The following is a 27,856-nucleotide window of genomic DNA, read 5'->3' as shown; positions in this document are numbered from 1 at the left end:
ATGAAAAGATTATTATCAATACTCCAGCAAATAAACATAATTTTACACATGTGCTTCTCAGATGATAAAATAGAAAAAATCAAAATACTAAATGATGCTCTACCAGTAAGAGTGGCAAGTGATTATTGACAAAATTAATAATTATAAGCCTCTATTTTTAGAACATTTTGAAAGTGAAAATAGTTTTATTTATTTTTTTTTCATACTGGGAATTGAACTCAGGGATCTTGTGCTTGCCAGACGTGTGCTGTGCCACTGAGCTGTATCTCCAGTCCTTTTTTTAAAATATGTAATATGAAATGAATTCTTTCTCATTTTTGATTGAGGACAATCAATAAGTAATGTTTAAAATAAGCTTGTCCTGAAATTGTATACATGTATTAGAATTGTGATGATGCCCAACAGAAGAATGGTATGTAGAAATGTTAGGTTCAGTCATGTGGTACTAAAGAGTTTTGTAGATCCATAAAGTTGACTTTGGCAATTTTTTAGTTTAGTATAGTTAAAGTGGTTTGAAACTTGAGTCTAGGACTGGGGGTTGATCTAAGACTTGCTTGCTTTTAGTTATGTGCTGTATAAAAACATTTTAAAAGATGTGTACATGTATTATTTTATTAAACAACATAGCAATGCCATGCCCTGGCCTCCCCTGTTAGCTTTAGATCTTGAACCATAATTAGTTTAGTTAAATCATATTGTCAGAGAATAATTTAAGTGAAAGTCAGCTTGAGACTTTCCTAGAATTTTGCTTTAATATTGTTTTGTGCTTCACCTGATTTTAATAAGTGGATCAACATATTCATTGACCATTTTAGTATTTTTTAAAAAGTATTTTGCTGGATATTTTGGGAAATTCACAATGAATTAAAATCACATTATAGTAATAAAATAGAGTAATAGGTGATACAAAGGATGATTGATTAATTGCATAGTTTAGGTCTTTAAGAAGAGATGAGATTATTTTAGCACTAGATTCATCTGGAACAGTTTTACTGTGCTAAGAGTTAAACATTGAACTGAAAGAGACAGACCTATTAAATAGCTATCTTGGTGAGGGAAACACTAAATATTAAAGGTGTGAAATTGGATGTGTCATTTATTTTGGGGGATTAGAACTAAGTAAAAGCATAGTGGAAGAAAGCGAAGTAGGGTGGTACCTACATGATATCCAGTTGCTTGGAGGCTGATGCACAAGGTTGGAAATTCATGCCCAACCTGGACTACATTGATAGATACTATCTCAAAAAATAGTAAAAGAGATAAACCTGGAAATTGAGAGTTTTTAATACTAGATAAGGGCTTTTCAGTCTCAGCACTATTAATATATTGGGTTGAGTAATTCTTCATTGTGGAAACTTTTCTGTGCATTATGGTATATTTAGCAGCATCCATATATATTAGGGGCATGTAAGCAATCTCTCAGTTTCATGGCGACCATTGTCTTCAGTGGCAATAGATGTTGATGCATGTTCTCTGGGGGAAAAAACTATCCCCACTCAAGTACTCCTGGTTTAGATTTACCCAAAGAATGTACTATGACAGGGCAGAACTAGAGTCAGAAGATAAAATGAATCATGTTGACTTACCAGCTGATCATTCAAGAGCTATGCTTAAGTAATCAAAGATAGCTCCAAGATGATAACTCTGAACAAACAATAATTTAATGATCTGTTTTTTATTAAATATATGGTACATAGTAATCCCTGTTGCACTGCATCAATTAATAGAACAACTAAGTTTGCTAAAATTATGAAAAAAATAACAATTATATTGTAAAGTTAACAAAACAGTTGATCAGGATTTTGTTAATATTTATCATGGGGAAAGCTTAAGCATTGGTGATGATGGTGTTGAGTGTTATGAGTTAAATTGATTTTTATTTTATCAGTTATTGTGAAGAGATTCTTGAAGATTTGTGTTTTTGCCCTGTAATTAAAAGAATTTTTTGCTGTCTGTTAATTGAAATAGGTATTGCTTAGAGAGATTCTGATGTATTATGTGTTTGAGAAAGATTACCTTCTAGTTAACCAAATTACAAGTAGTATTTTAATTCGTAATTTTTAAAAGTGTAACACAATTTATTTTAGAATTGCCTAAGTAGCTGTCTTTGAAATATGTGGCTCATTTCTTCACTTTGGCTTTTTGGGATATAGAGATGATAGATTTGAAATAGTGTCTGATTCTGTACTAATAGAAACTTTTTTGTTTGTAGGCTCTAATACTACAGATAGCCAAAGACACTGTTTATTCATCATTACCTAGCTATGGGTGGTTCTGTTTTCCTCTATTCTTTTCTTTTTTTTTTTTTGTAATCGATACCAGGGATCGAACTCATGACCAAGCGCTTGCAAGGCAGGTGCTTATGCCGCTGAGCTAAATACCCAGCCCCATGTTTTTCTGTATTCTTAAAGTACATATGTTCTAAAAAGAAGTGGTGCCTAATTGCATGAGATTGTTTTTCAGATATCATTTGGTATATTCCTGATCCTTGTAATTAGAATATGAATAATGTGTTACTTTTGTTGAATAAAAGGTTTGGCAAGTTAGGGTTTGTGGGAGATTTTCACATTCTTCTAGTAAACATTTAAGTTTATTTAAAAAAATTGTTCTCAAGCCAGCACTTGTAGTCTGTAATTCCAGCACTCTGAATGGGTGAGGCAGAAGGCTTGCAAGTTTAAGCCCCAAGTGAGCCACATAGTAATTTAGTGAGATACTGTCTCAAAAAAAAAAAAAAAAAAAAAAAAATTAAAAAGTGCTGGGCATGTAACTCAGTGACACCTACATGAAAAAACAGTTACTTGGAAGGGGCCAGGGCATAGTGGTGCATGCCTGTAAATCATAGCGAGTTAGGAGGCTGAAATAGGAGGATCTCAAGTTCAAGGCTAGCCTGTGCAGCTTATCCAGATTCTTTTTAAAATTTTAAAAAGGGTGCCGGAAATTTAGCTCAGTGGCATAAGCACCTGCCTGGCAAGCATGAGGTCGTGAGTTCAATCCCTGGTGTAAAACAAAACAAAACAATTAAAAAGGGCTGGAGAAAGATGTACAGCTCATTGTTTAGTACATGCAAGATTCTGAGTTTAGTCTTGAGTACTAGGAGAAAAAAGAAATTACTCAGGGTAATTATAAAACCCAAACAGAATTAAGAAAATCAGTATATCTCTGGCTTAAAATTATTTAATTGGCTTTACAATGGAAACCAAGACAAAAATCAGAAACCTGTGATGTTTTGTAAAATTTATCAAGTAACAAAGTTGGATGGTTTCAATTTTGATTGACACACATACTTCTGCACCAATTAATCCTACTGTTGTGTCTACTATGATTTCTAGAAAATTGATCTCACTTTTCTTTTATCCTCTAGCTGTTTTAGTTATAGCATAGCTTGTGTTTCAACTTTTTTAAGTCATTGTGTACAAGAGATCATTCTTGGCTTCGAAATGTTGTCAACTCTGCTTATTATTTATTATTTAAAACTTTTTAAAATCCTATTATTTTTGCTAGGATTAGTTTTCTTAGTCTCTAGGGTTTAATTGTGAGTAATTTGAAAAAAATCAAAACTTTCTTAATGATTTGGAGAACCACCTGTTTGGTCACCTGTTTGTGAATGATTATGGATACTCTTCAAAATTTAAGGAAGTCAGAAATCCAAAAATATTTCCTAAGTTTGACACAAACTTATTAGATGGAAATACCTGATTTGAACTATTGTTTATTTGTAGTGCTTCTCAAATGTTGTAAATACTTATACTTTCCACTTCAGAGATACTGTTCATCATAGGATGGTACCATAGATGTTACCAGGGTATTAGTGTAATATACCATGCTACTCTTGTAAAATAATTCTGAATTTTGAAACACATCTGGCATCACAGTTTTCAGTTAGAGAATTGTTGACTTACATTATTGCCTGTGTCTTGTGCAAGATGGTTTAGGATGGAAATTTTTTTCAGAATACTTCAGAGTAAACAGTGGATACCTATATGATAATCTTCAGATTGAAATTGATTTCATAGGGTCAGTCAGCATCTGTTAAATATTAGTTTTTATTTTTTATGTGATTTAACTTGTTGGATATTATTACTATGCATTTGTGTAAGACTTGAGATGCTTTAGATGCCAGATACTATTACAAATTTTTTTTTAGCTTTAATGCTTCGTTAATTATAGAAGGTAAGGCAAGTTGACGCCATAAAAATTGACATGGTTAATACAGATTATTTCACTGTCTTATTATTACCTTTTCTCATTTTCCTATAGGTTTGTCTATTGGTATAAAATCCTGCTTCCTCTTTTTTCCCTACTTCACTTTAACTTTCCTTCCAAATATTTTTAGATTTTTACTTATTCATTTGGGTGTAAAGGAGGCCGAGAAGGTTTATTGAGTAGTGCTGAATTGCAGACTTGGCTGCTGCTGGCAGAAATAGAGGAAGCTTGCTAGAAATAGGCCTGCATAAGCTCCTTAATGTCCAGTCTATTTTTTCAGTGCTTATCATTTCCAGCATGTATTTATTTCTTTATCAACTTCTTCCATTTTAGAGTCTATAATAGTTATTGCATAGAACTTTTGCAAGTGTAGGTGACTTTTATCCTAATAAGCAGGAAAATTGATAGCTTCTCTTACATCTTTCATTTTCTGTGCCATTGTTGTTGTCTGTTTTTCACCTATGTACTTGATCTAAAATTGATTTTGTGTATTAGAAATGTGGCACAAGTTGATTATAAATACCTCTGCTTATTTTGATGGGTTAAGATTAAAATAAATGAAACAGTTTTTAGGGGGGGGCAGATTTACTTTTTTTGGATATAACACTTTCATTGCTTGTAAGCCATATAGTTAATAAAAGGAAGATGTAAAAGTAGAGTAATTTTTTTCTGTATTATATATCAGTAAGTTAAAGTCAAATGTTCAATTTTTTAAAATCCCCATTTATTTTTAGAAAAAAAGTTACTTCAAAACACCAGATATAGCATGAGCTAAATGACACAAAATAGTGTTCTTCTTTCAAAAATATATTTTAATTTAGTTATATATTTCATCTTCATTAATGCTATATTGAATTAACATTATATCAACTTCATTGATCTATTATTTAGTCAGATTGGGAATGTCTTCCATTCTTTGACTTAAAGTTGTTTATATTGTTTTTGCAAGTTATTCACAAATTTTGGTGGTTTCATTTGTGTCAGCGTTGTGTGTGTGTGTGTGTATGTATATACATATGTGTGGTTTTTTTTTTCTCATATTTTTAACAGATTCTGAAGGGAGTGGTAATGGAAGTGAAGATCCTTCAAAGGACAGTGGAGAAGGTTCCTGTAGTGATTCTGAAGAAAATATTTTAGAGGAAGAACTGAATGAAGATATTAAAGTAAAAGAGGAGCAACTTAAAAATTCTTCAGAGGAGGAAGTACTCACATCTGACAAACAGTTAATCAAAGTGGAAAAGAAGGAGGAAGAAGAAAATGGAGAGAGACCTAGAAAGAAAAGAGAGAAGGAGAAGGAAAAAGAAAAAGAGAAAGAAAAAGAAAAGGAAAAAGAAAAAGAGAAGGAAAGAGAGAAGGAAAAAGAGAAAGCAACAGTGTCTGATAATGTGGTTGCTTCAGCTGCTGCCACCACCCCAGCCACAAGCCCCCCTGCTGTCAGCACGTCCCCTTCTGCCCCCACGACGGCCCCCGCAGAGGAGCAAGTCATTGAGCCAAAGAAATGGAATCTGCGTCGAAACCGACCACTTTTGGATTTCGTGTCCATGGAAGAGCTGAATGACATGGATGACTATGACAGTGAGGATGACAATGACTGGAGACCTACTGTGGTGAAGAGAAAAGGGAGGTCAGCATCCCAGAAAGAGGGAAGCGATGGGGACAATGAGGATGACGAGGATGAGGGAAGTGGGAGTGACGAAGATGAGAACGATGAAGGCCATGATGAAGACCATAGCAGTCCTGCTAGTGAAGGGGGTTGCAAGAAGAAGAAGAGTAAAGTTCTTAGCAGAAACAGTGCTGATGATGAGGAGCTAACCAATGATAGCCTGACACTATCTCAAAGCAAGAGCAATGAGGTAGAGCAACCCAATTTTTCTGATCTCTGTCTGTCTGGGGAAAAGGGAATTCTTCTCTAAATCACTCTACTCATTATATTAAGTGGCTTACTTAAAGTCCTGTTTAGCTGGGGAAGTGAATGAGTGCCCTAAATATAACGTTTATTCATCAAACCTTTATTGAGTACGACTTGTCACCGTTCTCAAGGATCTCACAATCTTCATCCTCGAGAAATACTTAGAGAAGTATTTTCTTATCTGTAGACTTGGTAAATCATAGATGTTTTCCAGTATCCTTTTTAACCCTCTCCTGATTATTCAAAGCACTGCTGAATGGTGCTGAGTTGATTTGGAAAATTCAGGTCACCTTTTTTCCATAGCCACCTAAAAATGCAAAGTTTTAGAATTCTTTGGAGCAGGACAATAGCTTCATAAACTTTTAGAGATTCCTATTAAAAGGTTTTAACTCCTTTACCAATAGTAGCACTCATCATCAGTGTAGTTACCAAATCTTTGCTGTATATGTGTGGAGTAAATGTATACTTTGTTTACATATACTTAGTGAAATAATTGTTTCTACAAAGAAGTGAAAAAAAGTATCCATCATAGAACAAACATTTCTATAATAAAACTAAATGGCTCAGTTCTTCTACTTGAAGTTCTACTACTTGAAGTTAGGTTTGCCCTGTTGGTCCAGAGATGCCAACATGCAAGACTCTTCAGTGAAATCCATTTGTGTCTGTCTGTGTGTTATGTATATGTTTTTCTTCAAAAGATTCAGTTGTTGTCCACGTAGATGTATGTGTTACATCACATGCAGAACTATAATAATTCTGTCATTTATGTTCATGTGTTTATCACCAAAATTTATTTCTTTACCACTAACTTTATTTTCCCTCATCAAAGTATGCAAAGCTGGTAGATTTTCCTTTTAATGTTTTATTTGTTCTTTCATATTTTTTATAAATATTTCATAGCAATGATTATCTACTTTAAATTTTATAAAAAAGTTCATGATTTTTTTTAACCAAAATTTATAGGAAGCTATTAGGAATCATATGCCAGTGGAGATGAAACAGTTCATAGTTTATGTTGTAAATTTTGATTAACATTTTCCTGTGAAGAATGTTGCCTACTGACAGTGCCATCCTATTCTTAAGTAAAGGAAACTTATCATTAAGAATATAATGTATTTTTAATGATGTAGCGCAAGCTATTGCATATTATAATATAACCTCAGGGAAGCAGAAGTATGAAAATCCAGTTGTTAAGGTTTTAATTTAGACTTGTGTTCAGTTAATTTGATAGCACGTAATATTCTGCATTTATTGAATGTTTACTTTTGAGAAACATCTCTTCCTTGGTTCATTTTTATTAGACTGATATGCACAAAAGTAGTCTAGCTAATGATAGAAAAGAGGCAATGTGGATTAGATTTTTTAGGGGGACATCAACATATTTAGAAGTTTGTCACATAAAATGTATATATATTATCTGTTAAGAAGTTTTAGACTAACCTTTATTATGTATTTGAATGCCACATGTGCTATTTTAAAAAATTTTTTTTAGCCATAATGGTCATTAATGAGATCTTCTGTGTTTAGATTAATAGTTCCACAGACATGTCAGGAGGGAGATTTTAAAGCACCTTTTATAAAAGTACCCAAATAGAAGTATTAATGAAAAGTTAATTTCTCATGGAATTAACACTCTGCTTAAAAGTTTGATAACTGTCTTCAGAGCTGTATTCAAGCTCTTGTCTATTTTTTGACGATTTTAGTTCTATTTAAAACGAAGTATGAAATTTTAATTAAAAACTAATCAATTTAGATTATTACAGTTCTAAATTTTCTATACGTACATTTGGTTTTGTAAAAAAACAATTTATCTTTTTGTTGCCTCACGGCCAATGTTTGTATCTTAATCTTTATGTGTAGCTTAGCTAGTCATATTTGCTAAATATTTGTTAGATTGCTAATAACTATACAGTTCAATATATTTGAAGTTTGATTGTTCTTGTAAGGTTTTTTTTTTTAAATAAGTTTTTAACTTTTTTTTTTGGTATCGGAATTGACCTCGAGACTTCATGTTTGCCAGGCAGGCTCTGTGCCACTGAACTATATCCCCAATTGTTCTTTTAAGTGTTAAATATCACTTTGTAGTAGGAAAAGTTGAAAATGTAGCTTTATAAATATAAAATAGAGAGCTGGGCATGGGTGGTGCATGCCTGCCATCCCAGCCCTCAAGAGGCTGAGATGGGAGGATCACCATGAGTTCAAGTCCAGCCTGGGGTACACAGTGAGTTTGAGTCCTACCTAAACTATATAACAAGATCCTGTCTGAAAAAACAAATGAACAAAAATTACTTTTGTCACATTGTACAATTATTTTTTTTTGTAAATTATCTCCATTTTAATTTCTAATATTGCAAATATTACAGTCCTCAATAGTAAAAAACACTTAATTTTGAAATCATTGTAATTCACAGTCAATTGTAAAAAAATAATAGAGAGCTTGTATACTAGTTTTCTTCAATGATATATACAAATATTTGAGATTCTTAAAAATCTAACTTCAAAAACTCAAAGGAAGAATTACTAGTGTGCTAACTTTTTCTCAACTTTTAATTTTGGTTTGTTTTATAGATGTGTATTGGGATTTCCTTCCATTAGTCACAGACATAACTTGGGTAAAATTTAGCACATTTTGTATATCACTTGTCATCTCTATAGAATACATGTATCAGTGGATACTAAATGTATTTTAGAGCCCATGGAAAAACACTGAACAATGTTAACGTTTGTGGGGAAAGACTAGTTTTTTTTCCACGTGAAAAAATGAAAAAATAGTCACTGATTTGTCTTTGTAGTGCCCTATTTTTTTCCTTATATGATAATAACATTAGATTTCATTCATTTTATTAGAGTTATTTGCTAGGTGATACTCTTGTCAGTCAAAATTCACTTTTCTGATTTCTGTTTTTATGTAAAACAGTATATTTAAAATTTTGTGTTAAGAACTTTTAACTTTTCACTTGAAAGATATTTTCAGAAATATACTAACAAAAATTGATAACAAATTGGATTTTATGTTTATTTGATCAAAAGTGTGCTTAAACCTATGTTTGTTTTATTAAAAACACTTTTTTCAAAGACTATGTTTAAGTTTTCCCATTGAAGCATTTTCTGCCAACCTATTAAGGGAATAATGCAGGATCTAGTTTCCCACATTTCCCTCTTTGCACTGCATTTCTGGTAAGGGTTTCACAGGCTGGGAGTCAGAAGCCCAGAAATATCAGTTAGTTTGGCTTTCTTAGAATGTAAGTGATAATATATATATGTGGAGAGAAATTGGTGCAGATGTAGAATTTAGATGTTTATGTTTTTTTGACAAAATAGGACAGTAGAAGAATTATAGCTAGCCATTGATTTTATTTTATTTTTTCTGACACATGGAAATTGATTCACCAATGGCAAACTATGTTTCCAGGGCTGGATGGTTAAATTTCACCAGAGAAATGTCAGCAGAGTGCACTAATGTGAGTGGTTTTTTAATTGTTGAACTGTGGTGGTTTGCTAGGTTGCTTCCGAGTCTGTAAATGTTTTAACCTAGATACGATATACTAATTTTTTGGGGCTTAGGATATTTTAAATTACTATTGCTCATTGAGGCTTGTCATTTTTCTTTTGTGGTTCTAAAGGAGACCTTCCAGTGTGATAAGTTGTCATTTCAGATTTCTTTTTGTACCATTGAGAAGCAATTCAGAGGAAATGAAGTGAATGAATATTTATTGAGTGCCTAGCATGTGCCAGAGATATCCTTGTCACATATCTTATTCTCACAATCACCTTATGATGTAGGTGTTATCTTTATCATCCTCATTTTACTCATGAGGAAATTCACCTTTAAAGGTTAGCAGGTAGTAAGTGAGAGGTGAGAATGAAACCCAACGATGTTTACTTTAAGTAAAAGTTACTTTAAGTAAAGTTACTTTTAAAGCATGGTTAATGATGTGAAAATCTGGGAAGATTTTTGTGTTTGTACTGTGCCAAGTTACAATAAAGTACACAGATTTTTCTGCAGATTTTTTTTCAGCTTTGTTAGCTTTGTTATTTATTACCTTTAGACAAGTTTGGTTTTATGACAAAGAGAAGTCAAATGCAAAACCTTTGCAGCACTAGAATTCTCAGGAGAAATGACCTTAACTCCTTGTTGTATCTATTCTTCTCTGATTTATTTTACAGATAAACTGCAATCATAGATGTTACTAACAAAACATATTTGAAAACATTACTTATTTTGACATTTGGTTGTTTTCAAGTTTCATTTACAAATTGATACAGAAATATAGGCTTCACATGTTTCCTTTGGATATGGTAGCGTTTAAGAGATTATAAAATATAGAAAGTATTAATATGGAACAGTGCATTTTGTGAATATATGGAATGGAACTAATTTACTTTGTTTTTGAATATGGTTAGATTTAATGTGCTTTTTGTTTTGTGCCATTGGAAACTGAGTCCAGCATCTTTGCATGAAGCTACATCTCCAGCTATTTCTCTGTTTTTTATTTTTAAGACGGGATCTGCTAAGTCACTGAGTTCCATAATTTGTGATTGAACTTGGTGATCCTCTTGTCTTAGTCTCCCAGAATGCTGGAATTACATCTTTTACCTATATATAATATTAAGCTCAAACTATTAGATATGACAAGAACAATTTTCTTATTAAAGTTTAAATCCATATTGCAGAAGGGTTAAATGAAAGCAAGATACTTTTCTTTCTTGGAATTTTATCTTTTTATAATTCATGTATTCTTTATATTATAACTAGCTAGATATCTTTTTTTTTTTTTTTTGAGGCAGGGTCTCGCTGTGTAGGTAGATTATCTTTGTTACCAATTTGCACTAGATATTTCTTGACATAAATGCAATACATTAGTTTTTCTAGCAGCTGGATGACTCAGAATCTTACGGTGATTTTTCTGTACCTGTATATGCAGATATGCTTACTTAGACTGTTGCTGATGTGTCATCCAGTAATTTGATAACTGTGGAATTTGAATTCCTCAGTACTTATGGAATATAGCTTGTAACTCAGCCATCAGTTGCACCCTTGCACATATGTTATCTTGAACTTATTTCTTCCTGTTTTATATATGTATGTCTCATCTTTCTTAGGGAGCATTAAATGACCCCAAAGTGTAGGTACATTTACACTTTTAAAATAAATACATAGAATTAATAATTACTTGTGGGTTAATTTTTTAGCTCTTTTAATTTAAAGAAAAAAAGAATGACAAAGGAGACAAAGTTATTTGCATGTCTTTTTTATTTCATACAAGGGAGAAGATGTGGAACTTGTAGAGAAGTGAAAAATTGAGAGGGTGCTTAGAGGGTCCTTTGACAAGGAAGTATGGTTCTCAAATGTAGCATATATTGAGATTATTAAAAGAATGGAAAATACATTGAATTTATTAAAAGAATGGAAAAAATGTCAAACGTGAAAGTATAAAAATATTTTAAAATAATTTATAAGAGAATTTTACTTACTGAAATTATTTTTTAACTTAAATGTAATTTTTCTCATATATTTGAATATTAGGACTCGCTGATTCTTGAGAAGAGTCAAAACTGGAGTTCTCAAAAAATGGACCATATTTTAATTTGCTGTGTTTGTCTTGGAGATAACAGTGAAGATGCTGATGAAATAATTCAGTGTGATAATTGTGGCATTACAGTCCATGAAGGTAATTTTGCTTTTATTCCTTTAGAAATGGCTGATCAACACTACATTTACGTAAATAAAAATCAGGTTTTTTAAATTTATACTATTCTTAGATGTTTTTCTCCATTATTTAATGATAATTTAATGGACTAATACAGTATCTGTAAGGTATGTATTACTCAGATTATGTTAATATGGAAAGTGATATTTCTTTAAACACCTTACCATATTTTTCCTTTATGTTACTTATTTTTAGTTTTTAAATAAAGTTAAAAATAGAAACAAAGTGTAGAATGTCAAGAATGTTATAGTCCAAAAGACAGTGTTAGTAAAAACTTGTATCCGAAGTCTATCACTGTTGTATATTTTCTTCTTTCCTTGTTACTTTCTTGTCTTGAATTTGAAAGAATTTATAGAATTTTTTTGTTTGTTTTTTGTTTTTCTTTTTAGAGAGCATATTTTAAAATCTGAAATAGGACCCATTCTTGTGAAAATTGTATGTTGAAAATACTTTTCCTGATGGGTATGGTAGTCCATACTTGGAATTCTACCACCTGGGGGATCACTGAGTGTGAGGCCAGCCAGGGCTACAAAAGGAACCAAGGTCAGCCTGGACTGCACAATGAAACACTGTCTCAAAAGGACAAAAAAAAAAAAAAAAAAAGCGTGAGAAAATAACTGTTCCTTACAATTTTTGAACCCTTTTAATGTTGAATTTTTACCTTAAAAATTTATTATTGGGACCTGGGATCTAGCTCAGTGGCATAAGTGCCTGCCTGGCAAGCGCAAGGTCCTGAGTTAAAAAACAAAAGATTAAAAAAAATTTATTATGACATAGTTTCCAATAGGAATATAGCAACAGTTTCCATATATTCTTCACAAGAGTTTTCCAGATGGTAACACTTCACTATATTTGTTTCATCTTTTCTTTCATGTAACAGTTTCTTCACTTCAGTGTCAACTGTAGACAGCCATCTCCCTCTTAATATTCTCGTATGTATTGCTTTAGAACGAGGGCATTCTCTTACATAATCACAGTTATTAGCCAGAAATCAAAATTGATAGAAAACTGTTATATAATTTGCAGACAGTATTTGTTGTTTCTAACAAAGTAAAATGCAGATTTATGCATTGTTTCAGTTGTGTCTATTTGGTTACCTTTAATCTGGAATAAGCCTGAGGTTTTGTGTTTTACACCATTGGTATTTGAAGACTATAGGACAGTTTGCTTTCTTTCTTTTTCTTCTTCTTTTTCTGTAGAATGTCTCTAATACCAGGTTTTTAAATGTGTTTGCCCATGAGGAGATACATGTTATATGCTTTTGGCAAGCAAGTCCCAAAAGCTGTGGTGTGTTCTCAGTGCATCATATTAGGAAGCGTTATTTTTTTCTGCAATGATCATGATGTTATTTTGGTCACTTGTTTCAGTGAGTGTCTTCCTGGTTTCTCTGTTTTAAGATTGTGTGCTAGTTAATTTTTTCCTATCAAGATGGTGATTACCTCACACCAGTCTTTGTAGCCTTGCTTTACCTTCCTTTATGGTATTATTGCCTCCTCCAAAATGACAGAGGCTGTAATGATGATGTGTAAACAAACCAGCAACTATCAGGTTTGTAGTTAGGCCAATAACTATTAGGCCAGAAATATGGAGAAAAATAATGCAGGTCAAAGAATAAAGGAAATGCTATGGCTGAGAGTATTTGAGTGAATTGGCAGGAGTTTATATTCATAAAGGACAAGAAAGGAAAGTCCTTTGAGATAAGGTGAGAGCTGAATAGTGAGTGACCTAAAGGAAGTGAAAGAGAAAGTCTGATGAAAATTTATGGAACGAACACTCCATTTCAGAGGATATGGGGAGCTCTTGGCCATGAAGAGAACCATGAGTGATGATTTAAAAAAATGTTTCCAAAAGAGAAAGTGCATAATTGTGTCTCATAATGTTTTTAGAGTTAGATGAAGTAGTGTATCACATGGGAAAGTCCACTAATTCAGTGGCTGCCTGTTGTGTTACCCACCAGGCAAGCTATCCTAGAAGTCATGGGAAAACAGATTCACTGATAAAAATGCCTACATCACATGACCTAATAAATGGATATAAAATAGAGAAACAAGGCAGAAGATAGGAAACAGGTTAGCATACATAGTGTAGGGTACAAATAGGATAGGCTACACAAGTATATACTCCCATCACTGCTTATGTCCTATTGTTCAGATAAGCCAACCTGTGAAATACGGGGGACAGAATTCCAAGAGTGCGAGTGCCAGGAGACATTGCTCTCTGGGGGCTTTTCTAGAAGCCTCCTTCCACATAGTCAGAGACTGTAGTGTGCTGCATGCCTGCGGAGGTGACCAAGTGTAAAGTAAGGGTTGACAGTGATATAGGAAAGAAAGGGCAGCAGTTGGGGGAGCAAGGGCCTTGAGTACAGGTTTAGAGGGGATGAGCTTCAGCTCCAGGTGGACAGATTAAGTGAGAGTAGCCATGGTAACTGTAGGGAACAAAAAGAGTATGTGTTACAGATGTAGTCTGCTCTTAGATGCGATGATCGGTAAATGTGGAAGTTACTCTTTGATTGTTTCTTATTTCCTTAGTGAGACAGGAATCAAGCCATTAGCATGGTGGACATGGAGATGAGTTATGGACTTGGAGAGAGACAGAATGGGGAAAAACAGTTTTGGGGGAGAGCAGATGGACTAAGAGACCATAAATATATACACAGGTCTATCCATATATGTATATGTACCTGTGTATGCATAGGCACACACATATTGTATGTCAGCAGTAAGGGGTCACTTGATATTCTCAATAGTATATGTAAGATTAAGAACAGTCAGTGTGGTTGTGTATGATTGTGCTGTAGTGTAGATATGGTCTTGCTGGAAGCTTATTCCCTGGTGTGTCAGTGTTGCGGTGGAGAGAAATCATTAAGAAGTAGGACCTAGTCAAAGGTAATTAGGTAATGGAGGTTCTTCCCTCATGAATAGTTCATTATGGGACTGGATTAGTTTCTGTGAGAATGCTTTGTTACAAAGCAGGTTTGACTGTCAGCTCAGTTTCTTGCACTTGTGCCCTTTTGCATGTGGTCCCCCTCCCCAACACTTCTCTGTCTTGTTGTGACTTACCACAAAGACCCTTGCCAAGATTCTGCTGCCATACTGTTAGCTATGAGAATTGTGAGGTAATTCTTTGTACATTACCTAGTGTCAAGTGTTTGGCTGCAGTAACACCAGTGTGTTACTAAATGTGTTTTTTTCTCTTTATATAATAGTTCAGATTCCTGGGAGCAGATACAGAGTAAGGGAATGTTGGACATGGCATCAGTGGCACCTGGGTTTGTTTTATTGGTCAGCACTGGTGGTCACAATCATGTTATAGCTGTTTCTATCCATGATGTTATTGCTGATGTATGATGAGATACAACTTTTGCTGTTAGTGTTTGTGATTACCATGTCAAGGGCTCTATCTCTGTTTATTTTACTTCATTGTCACTTTGAGTGTGCTATCTTTATTTCTTAGATCATTCTTAGTTGAACTTCTTAGGTTATGGTCATTGACCATGCATGTAGTATTTAAAGGCCGGAACGATGATTTTAAGAAACTGAACTAGATGCTAACATTTAAATGCTGAAAGATTTTATCCTAACATTTTGGATTTTGAATTTCATTTGAAAAATGCATAGTTTTGGCAGCACCAGATTTTCACTCTTACACCAGCAGTCTACTGGAGCTGAATAGACTTGCCTCTTGCTAGTGAGGCCTGCAGTATGTCAATCAGTACACTCTTCTTTTAAACCACTGACTTGGTTTTGTTAGCTGTCTAATTTCTGGAGGTATTTGAATGTCTAGTTCTTCATCTATTTTGAGGATGCTTATGCCTTATGGTTTCAGTGTTTCCCATCTATAACAGGAAAGCAGTTCCTTTACTACAGCTCTTTTCTGTAGGTCTCAGGTGGGTGTCCAGTGGGAACTAGCACCATTTCAACATCAGAATGAGTTCTCTCCTGTGTCCTAATCAGACTTGTGGCCCTGGAGATCTTTCCTTAGGGTGAGCTCATTCCAAGTAGATCGATTGTTTATTTAACACAAAGTTTTGGATGGGCATTGCATTAGTCCCTCTGCCATTACAGGTTCATAAATGTGTATGCTCAGTGGCAGGTCTGTAGTCTTTCTAAGGTAGTTTTGATTTTTTTTAGAGACAATTAAAATGTCTTTATGTGAAGGCAGGCAAATAAGAGGATTAAGCTGAGTAGTAAATCCATTTAAGTAAAAAAGAAATTATGTCAATAAAGTCATACATATTTCACTTACAAAAAAAAAGAAAAAAACAATTTCATTTACTTTGATTGTTAATAATACTTTATGTACTTTTTTTTTTTTTTTTCTTGAGATTTGTAGTTCTGCTCATTACATAGTCCAGCCAGTCCTGGAATTTTTCCTTGATCCTCCTTCCTCAGCCTTCCAAGAGCCACACTGATTCAATAATACATATTGCACAATTAATGTCATTCACTATGTTACTTCAGTACCAACATATGTCATAGATTGATCAAGTCCCTCAACCTTTCTTCTTACCCCCCATCCTATCAGCCCTGGTCACTGTGATACACAGAACATGCAATTCTTGTCTTTCTGTGTGGCTTATTTCATATAGCATGATATCAATAACAGGATTTCATTCTTTTAAGAATAATAATACTCCGTTTGTGTGTATGTTGAGGTATTTCCTTTATCTCTTCATCTGTTGTTGGCTGCCTAGGCTTATTCCTCCTCTACTTAGTTCTTGTAAATAAGGCCACAATGACATGAGTATGCAGGTATCTTTTTTTGTATCCTTTTTTTACTTTTTTTTGATGTTATTTCCAAGCATGAGATAGCTAAATTGATCATATGATAGTTCTAACTTTAGGTTTTTGTGTCTTTATACTGTTTTCAATAGTGGCTGTACTAATTTACATTCTTACCAAAGATATAAGGGTTTCTTTACTGCATATTCTCACCAGCATCTTTTTTGCTGCATGTGATCTGCAGCAAAGGTTGATTTCAAACTTGCAGCAGTCCTCATGTCTCAGCCTCCCAAATGCTGGGATTAGAGGCATGCTCTGTGATGCTTAGTTCAATTGCCATCTCTTGATGAATTGTTTCCTTTACCGATATGAATGATCTTCTTATTCTCTGCTGACAAATTTTGATTTGAGGTTAACTTTGTCAAGTACAAGTATAGCTACCCCTGATTGCTTTCAGGTTCCAGTTACTCAGAGTATTATTTTCCATTATATAACTTTCTGTGTATGTCTGTGTATGTCTTTGTAGAATGAAATTTGTCTATTGTAACATCATAGTGGTGGTTGTCTTCATTACCTCTGCTTAGAATTCTCAAATATTTTTTGCAGTATTGGCTTGGTAGACATGAATTTCTTTAGTTTTTACTTTTCATGGATATTCTTTATTTCTCCTTTGAGTTTGAAGGAAGGTCCTGCAGGGTATAGTAGTCTGGGTTGTTAGTTATTTTTCTTGAGGGTTAAAAATGTTCCTGATCAAAGGTTTCTGTTGAGAAATATGCTGTTATTCTGAAATTATTTGGTATTTTTTTCCTAACAGTTTTAATACTTTTTCTGAATTTCTGGCCTTTTGATTTTGGTGTGTTCTATTCTGGGCATGTCTATTTTAGGTTTTAAATCTTCTTGGTATCCTTTTCGTTAGATTTGGGAAATTTTCTGTAATAATTCTAATGGATAGATTTTATTTTTGTTTATTTTTTATCAAGAATTGAACTCAGGACCTTGCTAGATTTTTATGTGATTATTTTTGACAATCATCTCAAGACTGATGATGCTTAAATTTGTTCTTTTAGAGTTGTCTAGGGGCTCCTGGATTGTCTTTTTATTGTTCTTTTTTTTTGTTATTTCTGACTGAATGTTGTGTTGCATCCACATTGTTGTAAAGCCCTGGTGTTCTACCTTCTAATTCATGTTTTCTGCTGCTGTAATGTTCAGTTGATTTTTTTTTTTTTTTAACTTACCTATTGAAGCTTTCATTTCCAAGATTTCTGCTTGGTTCTTTTCATAATTGCTATTTCTTTATAGAAATGACCTTTCGTATTTCCCTGAATTAGGTGCTTGTTTGCATTTCTTTGTGCCCATCAATGATTTTTTCTTTTTTTGTGTTTTTGATAAGGGGCTGAGGATTTAGCCCAGTGGCATAAGCGCCTGCTTGGCAAGTGTGAAGTTGCAAGTTGGATTCCTGGTACAAAAAAACAAACAAACAAACGAAAATTGATATATTTGGGAGTTTATTTTTCTCTTCTTTGAGCTCATTGATCATTTCAACTATCAGTTTTTTATTCATTGTTTGAAATTTCATCCTCCTTAGTATCTCTTAGATCAGCTTCTGAACATGGGATTTTTGGTGGCGTCTTGTTTTCTTATGAGTATAGTATTTTTGTGTTGAATTTTGGAAATCAGTTGTCATGGAAAGCTCTACCACTAACAGTGTGGTAATCTCTGGGTGTGACTCTGTGAAAGCACCTACTCAATTTAGAGTACTAGGTTCAGCCCTAGCACTGTCTTACGAGAAGAGGACAATATAAGTAATATTGGAATCAACCATATGTGAACATATAATATAGAGCTTGTTTAAACAGTTCTGTTCTATTTCATTAACTCAGAATGACAGAGAAATAGTAATGTAAGGTAGATGAGGCCAGATGCTGCCATGGTAGAAGAAAGACAAGCTATTACATGACAAGGATCCAGGTAACCTAAGGAGAAATGAAGTTTGAAACCCCTTTTCTTCCTTTCTTCTTCCCCTTCCACTTCTCTCCCTTTTTGTCTTCTTTTTTCTTTATTTCTGTTTGTGATGTTTCAAAAGACGCATCTTCTGCTTACTGCATTCTTTTTCCACTAGAGATCAGGTTGGTTATTGAAATTTTAACTGAGCTTTAAAAGTTTTTTGTTAGTACATACATAGTACTAATAAATTATTTGTCATACATAGTGCACACATTCATCAGGGAATTTGTACCTGATCTTAGTTCTTTTTGTCCCATTCCCCTTCCTTCAGCCCTTCTTTTCCTTCCTCATTTATAGAAACTTTGTTTCCAGTCTTTCCTTCCTTCCTTTGTTTTTAATCCCTTTCCCTTCCCTCTCCCTTGCTCCTCTTCCCATTTGAACATGTTCTTCCTACTTCCCAGTATCTGTCTTCTGTTGTGCTACTTGTTTACTCTTAAGGTATCTCACACAAGAGAAATCATGTGATATTTAAACTTCTGTGTCTTATTTATTTCATTTAAAGTTATGGTCTCAAGGTATATCCTTACACCTATGAATGACTTGTTTATTCTTTTTATGGCAGACTAATAGTTAATTGCACATACATACCATATTTTCTTTATCATCCATTGATGAATGATAAAACAAGATTTAGATATTATAAATGATGTGGCTCTAAAAAATGAGTATGTGTATATCACTGTGGTGTGATGCTTTTAGCTCTTTCCGGAGTATACCTAAAAGGAAAATAGGTGGATCAAGTGGAACCTTTTGTTTCCATTTTTGAATGGAATCTCCCTTTTTTGAAGAATCTGCATATTGATTTCTATAGTGGGAAGCATTTCATCTAACTTGTTATTTTTGGAAACTAACACTAAGAATTTTAGTAGTTTTTTCTTGTGTTCTTATGTTGAGATTTGCACATTTCATAGATTAATTATCTGCCACTTTCATGAGGTAGTCTGTTTAGTAACAGGCTTTCTGCTGAAGATGTGTCTTGAGATAGTGGATTGTTACTTAGAGTTGAGTATATTTGTCACTGGGTGCCATAATGTAATATCTTTGTAGTTTCTTTGGCTGTGAATGGAAAGTTTGGGCATCATGTATATCGTGTTGGTGTAGAGATCTACTGCCTCTGTAGGTCATGCAAGAGTTGAGACACTAGAAGTTGCGGCAGGTATTTTATAGACACCATATGTTGTTATTACTGAAATGAGAGTGGTGACCGCTGTTGGGAGATGGGTGCTTCCTCAGGTGCTGTCGTACTCACTCATTTACTTGGAGTCTTTGGAATTGGTGACTTCAGTGGAGTGAAGGACCACTTTTGTGAGTGTTTGTAGTAGTCTCTGAGTAGTTCATATAGTCATCTGGGAGCTGTCTTCTTTGGACTCCTCATAATTCTCTCCACTTCTTACCTCACCTTTAAAGCTACAGCTCAGATACAAGGAAACAAGTTTTGCCTAAGGTGGCTCCAAGGAGTCACCCTTGACCTAGAGGCTTTATTTCATTCAGGAGGCAACACATCTTTTCACAGTTTTATAGTCATATGTGCCATCCCCTGTAGAGTTACTACATTTAGGAAAGTCCAAATTAGATCTTCTGCCAGGTATTTATAGTTCCTCTCAGTTCAGATGCATCTACCAATAGGAGTCATTTTTATCTTATGTAATGTTGGCAAGAACTAGAGTTAGTATTCTTCCTTCATTAGCCTTCTAGGGTAATACCAGTAGGAAGTTACCTGAAAGTCATATTTAATGCATTAGTAGAGGTAGGATTATTAATAAAATTGCAAGGACTGCTACTCACTGTTGCTCTAGTCTAGACTGCTATGGGAACCAAAGCGCTGTAATATGAGTCCCTCTTTGATTTGCATTCTAATGACTGTGGCTGTTGTTGTCTTCTTATCCCATTCAGAGTACATTCTCTATTTCTTACTGTATATCTTTGAGTCTAGGGACTGTCAGTGTCTTGACTTTTTAGTATGTATTGTTCCTCTAAACTTACTACTTCCTAGGTAGGGTGAGAGATTTGGGAAACACAGCATTCAGTGTGAACATGATGCAAATATTAACTAGTATTTAAATACCACTTTTTGTTATCTTGAATTTATAAATATTTAAATGCAAAACCACGCCAGAAAACTGGGAAAGGTAGAAACATATGTTCTGCCATATCACTATTAATATTATACTGGGGAAGGTAAGACACATTTATAAATAAGAATGAAGAATAAAATTTTATAAGTGAATTATAGATTTCTGTGTTATGGGTTAATCTTTCTGGACAGTGGATACATGGGCTGAAACTGCCTACAAGGCGTAAGGGCTGCTTTGGTGATGGAGATGAAAAGTGCTTCAGTGCATTTTCTTTGCAACTAAAATCAGCACCTGTGGATGTTGCCAAAGTCTGCTACCAGCTGGAGCAGCAGCCAGCCTTTTTTTCTCTCTTGGCTGTTTGGGTTGATTGCCTGGATCATTGAGCTCTGTGAACCTGACTGTGAAGAAAAGCTTCTCTATGTTGCCGCCATTCTGGAACCTCATGTGGCCTCTGTCGCAATTCTGGATCCTCGTGTGGCCTCCGTTGCCATTCTAGAGCATAGTGCTCTGCAGCTTTTTCCTCTGAGCAAATTCTTTTACTTTTGCAGTTTTGACCAGATGCTTCCTAGGATGTCCTGGGGCCATCTTTCTTATCTTTCTGTTTCTCCTCAGCAATCAAAGTCTCAACCCTGTCTTTACAATCCACAGCCTTTCTGGAATTTTCTTTCTGGCCAAATTCACAGAGTTGTAGATTATCTTGCTGGGCGCTTTGCTCTTGATTTGCAACATAAAGCTGGCTAAAAGCCCCCAACAATAGCCATGTCACAGCCTCAACATTTGACTTGCCTTGTAATTTCCTTTTCTAGATCAATTAGTCCATTGCTCTTTGTCTCAGTCACAGGCAAAGTCTCTGGGCATGAGCAAAATGTAGACAAACTTTCTGCCAAGCCATGACACACACATCATGGGGAGTCCAACAACCAATGTAGTCCTTCTTCCGAGCAGAAACCTCCAAGCCTAGTCTTCACCATGAGGCTTTCTGTCAGCCTTTTGGTCTCCTGAGCTCTGACCAGAATCTCCTCTATAGAACAGCCTAAGCTCCAGCGCTATGCATCCAGCTGACAAGCCCACAAGCAGAGTCTCTAAGGCATCTCGAAAAACATGGTCAGGTGTAGTCACAGCAAATGACACCACTCCTTGGTACCAAATTCTGTCTTAGTTACTTTTCACTCATTGCTGAGACAAAATACCTAAAGCCCAAATTTGGGAAAGGAAAGATTTATTTGTTACAGTTTTTAGTTGGCTCTATACTCAGTTGGCTCCAAGGCAGGGTGGCATGGCTGGGCTGCAGTTCATGCTGCAAACAGCAAGGCAGAAACCAGGAAAAGAAAGAGCGAGACACACCTTCTTCCTACCATTACATTACATCTCGGCTCCACCCCTGTGTGGGTGTAGCCCTGACACCACCAAGCCAAGCACTAGACAACGAACCAATCACAAATGCACAATACAAACTCATCAGGCCTGGAGGCCACAGACATAAACCATGACAATTGCCTGTACATTTCTTTTGTCATTTCTGAACCAGTTCTGTTTGTGTTTTTGTCTCTGATTTACTGGAATGTTTTTTTAATGCTAACGTTTTGTCTGTTATATGTTGTTATGGCTTGTATTTAGATGTTCCCTCAAAGCCTCCTGTGGTCATTGGTGGGGAGTTTTGAAGGTGACTGAATTAAGGTACATGAATGTGGATTAAGGATATGATAGTGAGATTAGGTGTGTGAATAATGGGAGTCCCACTCTGGGTATGGGTGGCATTAGTCAGTAGACTTGTGTAGCCTTGGTGGAACATAAAGAAGGCAAGCTTGCTGCTGCTACGTTTACCACCTTCTGGTTGCCATACTGTGCACTATTGCTCCTCTGTCATCACCCTCTGCCATGCTACCCTGATTTAGAACCCGCCAACTATGGACTGGAGCCTCTACAGACAGTGAGCTTACACAAATCTTTCCTCCTTGAACTTTCAATGTCAGATATTTTGTCTCAGCAGTGAGAAAAGGAACTAAGACATAGATATTACAAATATTTTCATTTCTTTTCCTTTTTTAAAAAAATTTAGTCTCATTGTGTAGTTCAGGCTGGCGTTGACCTCACTGTAGCTCACGGTGGCATCAGCCTCAGCCTATAGTGCTGAGATTACAGGTGTGCGTCACGCCTGGCACAATATTTTCTGTCTTTGCAAATATTTTTTCCATTTTGTTCTGTACTTTTTAACTTTATGGCTATTTTTATTGTTTAGACTTTTTTTGATACAGTCAGCACCTTTAGCTTTATCTTTTACTATTAAGTTCCAAAATTTCTAAGTTTCTTCTTTTAAATTTTATTTTAAAGAGATTTAAGACAAAACAGGACATAACAAAGCAGATCAGAATAGAACAATGTAAGTGATACGATTATTTCCAAAAGATGTGAAGTATAAAACGAAAAGAAGCCTTTATTCTGAGAACACGGAGAGAGATGACCGGTACCCCCCCACCACTGGAGTCCGGCGATCTCTCCAGCGAACATGTGGCGTGGGGTGTATGTAAGTAGCCTCGGTTTGGGGTAGAACCTAAGGAGGCATCAGGGGTGTACGGGGAGCCCATTGGTCCTAGATTTGGTGCCATAGACAAATTCCCAGGGGCAGGGAAGATGGCATCACAGGTAAATTCCTAGGGGCGGGGAAGATAGGGGCTTCCTGGTTCTGGTTGAGGTTTTCCTGACTACAGTGTCCTATCTGGGTCAAAACCCTTTCATATCCCATCTTATGATTATTATTATGAAAAGGGGCAAAGATTTCTGTCTTTAACTACTTCCTGCTGGCAGAGGGCGCTGTACTGGAGCCTAGGGGAGTAGACAGGATAACGGTTGATGCCCAGGTAGGAGCTGGTGCCAGGTATTTTAGCCAGGACAACTTCACTGGTGAATGCACGTATGTTAGTTGGAAAAACAAAGAGACAAGATGTTATGAGGAGACATGGCACTGTCATATTTAAGGACCCAGGTGAGGTAGAAGGAAAGGTACCTTTGATTTAAACATGTGATTATATCAGGGATGACATTGAGGTAGGAACATATCCATGGTAAGGCAGAATTCTGAAAATTAAATGTGGGGTTAGGAGGAGTGAAGTTATGAGAGGTAATTACTCCCCCATCTTAAAGCATAAAAGTTAAGAGGTAGGTCGGTAAGGCTTTTCTCTGGTATGCATGACGTTGGAGTCTGTAGGCAATACTGTTAAAGAGTCCTGCTGTAAAAATGATCATTAATAGAATGTAGGGAAATAGGAACCAAAGTGGATAACAAAACATGATTTGGCCTGTTAACTGTGGCTGCAAGGCCTTTGTGAGACAGAGATGGGTGGGTGACAGAAGATGAGATGATCACTCAGAATGATCAGATTTAAGGCTGGGAGGGCACCTCTTAGCCTGAGTGATGTGAAACCAGCATGGGAGTCCAGCAACTTTGATTGCTGTTGAGGTTACCAAGAATATCAAGTATGGGTCACTGTAACCTGATTGTAGTCCTTGGAATGATTTGCTGCAACACAACTTTAGCAAGTATATCAGCAGTTTCCCTGGTTGTGAGAAAGGCTTTTATGTATCCTAAAAAAATATAAACAAAGTGAGAAGACAAAAATGTATCTGTCATTCTTGACTAGGGTTACCTGAGAAATTGGTGAATAAGAAAGGAAGGGGGTGGCCTTATATTACTGAGGAGAGATTTGCTAGTGATAACAGGTGGAAGCTGTTGAGGCCTCAGTGTGTCTAAGTTAGCCTGTATATTTAGGACTGGGACCTGTATGAAATAGGCCCTGTTTGTAAATGGCATAGGTTGACCATCAATACCCTGTCATAGTGATTGAGGACTAATATAGCAGCCTGAAAACTCAGGAAGAACTCTGTATATATGGCCTCTATGTCCACAAATATAGAGAATGTCTTACCTGAGAGTTTTAGTGGAACGTGGACTCCAAGATGGACACTCACAAAGGGGGCTGCTGGCCCTGAGCCCCCTCAGTCTTCAGCAGCAATTTTTTTGTTGGCGATGAATCTGGCAGTGTCGACATTTATGAAGTTAGGATGGGTTACCCACTCTCGTGGCTAGGCCAGTCCAGTAGCCCTGGAGTAAGGTCTCAAAGAACGCCAGGATGGGGCACTCTCTTGCCCAATGTCTTCTGCTGCATTTGAGTGTAGTCCATGGCAGGAGTGGGGAGCCCAGGCAGCTCTACCTTGTGTAGGTTTACCTGTCTCAGAACTCCAAGTGTCACAAGTGTTATCGTTATCTCTGTTGTTGAAAACATAAAAAACATATTAAGAACTCTTAAGGTTTGTAGGTCAAATTTTGCCTTTTGTTTGGGATTTGGACTACAGTAGAATTAAGTAAGTATGCAGGAGTTTAATATTGGCATTTTAGATTAGAGAGCAGGCTTTATCTGGATGGCATATCGCTTTTAGGGTGTTGTGTGGAATTATGTATTTAATAAAAAAGGCTTTAGTCTGTCCTCCCCCTTTTGGAGTATAATCTCATTTTAATGGAAACATTTTGCAGTAAAGGTTTACCAATATTATGAATAAATCTATGAAAACTGATCTAATACTGTCAAATTTTGAACACATTTACTTTTTAAAAACCTGTTATTTGCAGTAGTATGAACCAAGACAAACAAAATTTTAACAAAACCCTTGTCTTGGAACAGAGATAGTGGTTTCCAGCAAAAAGGAATATATAACCTTAGTTGTTAAACAGGAGATTGGTGAAGGCTTTGATTGATAAACAAGGCTGGTAAAATTATCAGGTGGCCAATAGCCTTGATTAAATGGTTTGAGAATTGTAATAAAAAAATAGCATCTTTTGAGTGGAGCTGAACTGTAAAAAAAGCATGCCTGAGCGGAGCCTCTGAGCTGCTGTTTTGCGGCGCGCCGGCAGAGCATGCCCAGCGAGGTGGTGGGGCGAGCATCGGGATGTAGCGTGCAGGGGCAGGCTGGAAATGCCCTTGGAAACGTGTAAAGAAACGTGTAAGGCGGCAACGATGGCGCATGGGGGAGGCAGGGGCTGGGACGGCACATGGGGGATGGACTGGGAGGTGGCCCAACACAGCGCGAGAAGCTGGAACTGCTCGCAGGGTGCGAGGATTAGAAAGCTGATTTAGAAACACAGCTGGGTTTTGATTAGCCTCCTGGACCTGTGGTAAAAGTTTCTTGTAGTTAGTGTGCTTGTGAGCAATATTGTTAAGGCCCACAATCAGACATTTAATCATCTTATGTAATTTTGTTGAACCTTGTCCAGTCTGATAGTTCCAGTTAGGATCTTGTTTTGGCACAGCTACGGGTTCAGGATCATTATCAGCAGTGTTTGCCTTACGCCTGCTGTCAGCTTCTTCTCGAGCTGCTTGCCACAGCTGATTTTGTTCTTGTGAGCTGAGAGTGGTATTTACAATCACATAATGATATAATTCTGTGGGTCAACAGAGAAGCTAATTTATGGGTAATCTGAGACAAATCAGAAAGGGAAAAAGACACATGTATATTAACAAGTCCCTTGGGTCCAGCTTGCTCCCGAAGTGGCAGCAGAGCTTGAGGAGAAGAATGAGGAGTAGAGGGCCATTGAGCAGCCATCCTTCCGGTAGACGAGTGTGAGGAATTATCTGTAGGGCGGCTACAGAGTGGCTGCCGCTTACCCTGGGATGAGGAAACACAGGCAGATGGCATTTCACTGTGTGCCTTGCAGTGAGAGAATTGCTGTCAGCAGCACAATGAAGCATCATGTGGATCACAACAGGGCGGCTGTTGCTGTTCACAAGAGGAGCCACAAGGGGGCACCCATTGACTGTGAGTTCCATCCCAAGATGGCGGTGCCCTGTCACATGGCAGAGAGTTGCAACATGGCAACCATTCCTGGCGCAAGCTGGAACAGTCACGTGGCTTGCTGGAAGGACATAGCGACCGAGACCTAGTATGGTGGGTGGGCGGTGAGAATGCTGTAGGGGATAGACAATTCTCAGGAGAATAAGAAGTCGGAGACTGCAAGGAAGCACTAGCAGAGGGATTAGAGCTGCTGGGAGAGTTATGGGTCCCAGGAGACGGAGGAGAAGATGATCACACAGCAGGAGATAACAGCAAGGAACCATTTTGGGGGTAGGGAGGCCGTGGCCAGGAAAACACCGGAGGAACGTTATCAAGCGAATCCTGAGGGCAGGACGGAAAAGTTTGCGGTGCAGTAGAGTTAGCTAAAAGTATCTGAGCGGGAGCACAAGACTTAATGAGAGACGGTTGTGTTCTTAGAATAAGAAAGGCCTGAGTATAAGGGAGTTCTAATAACTTGTCGCCGGCCTGACAGAAATCATACAAGTTTCTGAGAATGCAGGAGTCAAATGTTCCTTACTTGGGCCAACGCTTGCTGATAAGTGGGTAGGTTGGCCAGACCTCCCGGCAGTAAAAAGTTAATTGTTTAGTCTTTATGGTACTTTTAATCTTAAGAGTACGTAAATTGGAAATTAGGCATCGTAAAGATGTCTTTTGGGAGTTAGAAAATATGTTTTCCATGATTCAGGCAAGAAATAAGCCGTGGTCCAGAGAACAAGCCATCACTCGTTTGTGGCATCACATGGCGGCTAAGGTTCCAAAAACTAGTATATTCCAGTAGTCATTGAGAGATTTATGAGGAGCCCGTGTGGGGTCAGTAACAGTTTTGCCCGTGAAAGCGTGAGGCTTTAAGGGAAGTGAGGCCTTTCAGTGTGGGCGGTCCAAAAATCTCTGCTTTGGGCTATCCGAACCCAAAGAACAGGAGAGATTTTAGAGTGTGGACACAGGTTCACCCTGGGCGAAAAAACCCTGCCCTGGGCTGTCCTAAGGACGTGAAAATGCCACAGACCTACTCGAACGGGGAGAACAGTTGACTGAAGCTGCCCAGTGCCAAGAGTTCCCCCGGGGAGTGCTCACCTGAAATCAATCTGGCCGATGATGCATGCAGGGCGCTGGTGACAAGGATATCTCGGGAGAGGAAAAAGTGCGGAATTAATCCAGGATGTTACCCGGTTTGTGAATCGGCTGGGGGACTCAACTGGGTATGTCCCAGGAGTCAGTCACCTGCCAATGTAAGTGATAGGATTATTTCCAAAAGATGAGAAGTATAAAACAAAAAGAGGCCTTTATTCTGAGAACAGGAGAGAGATGACTGGCACCCCCCACACTGGAGTCCGGCGATCTCTCCAGCGGACATGTAGTGTGGGGGGTATGTAAGTAGCCTTGGTTTGG

The 27,856-nt window shown here is 36.6% G+C and overlaps 1 protein-coding gene across 11 annotated transcripts in view; it reads left to right on the top strand.

Moving 5' to 3' along the window:
• The window catches only part of Phf14 (PHD finger protein 14), a 284,212-nt gene that overhangs the window by 4,015 nt on the left and 252,341 nt on the right, over positions 1-27,856 (top strand). For 9 of the 11 annotated variants that reach the window (XR_010045211.1, XR_010045215.1, XR_010045212.1 and 6 more), the window contains exons 3-4: positions 5,254-6,056; positions 11,640-11,784. Coding sequence is in view for 8 of the 11 variants with exons in the window: in XM_063242096.1 (XP_063098166.1) it covers positions 5,254-6,056; positions 11,640-11,784 (948 nt within the window). In the remaining 3 variants the exon portion in view is untranslated. Of the gene's footprint in view, positions 1-5,253; positions 6,057-9,524; positions 9,574-11,639; positions 11,785-27,856 lie in introns of those variants that run through there. The other 2 variants (XM_063242136.1, XM_063242147.1) reach the window with 2 other exon arrangements.

This window comes from Cavia porcellus, unplaced genomic scaffold (assembly GCF_034190915.1).
Source record: "Cavia porcellus strain 051 isolate PalLab524CR breed Dunkin Hartley unplaced genomic scaffold, mCavPor4.1 scaffold_2, whole genome shotgun sequence".
NCBI lineage: Eukaryota > Metazoa > Chordata > Mammalia > Rodentia > Caviidae > Cavia > Cavia porcellus.
Note: the sequence above shows the minus strand (reverse complement) of the source record. Positions and strands in the feature narration are given on the sequence as shown.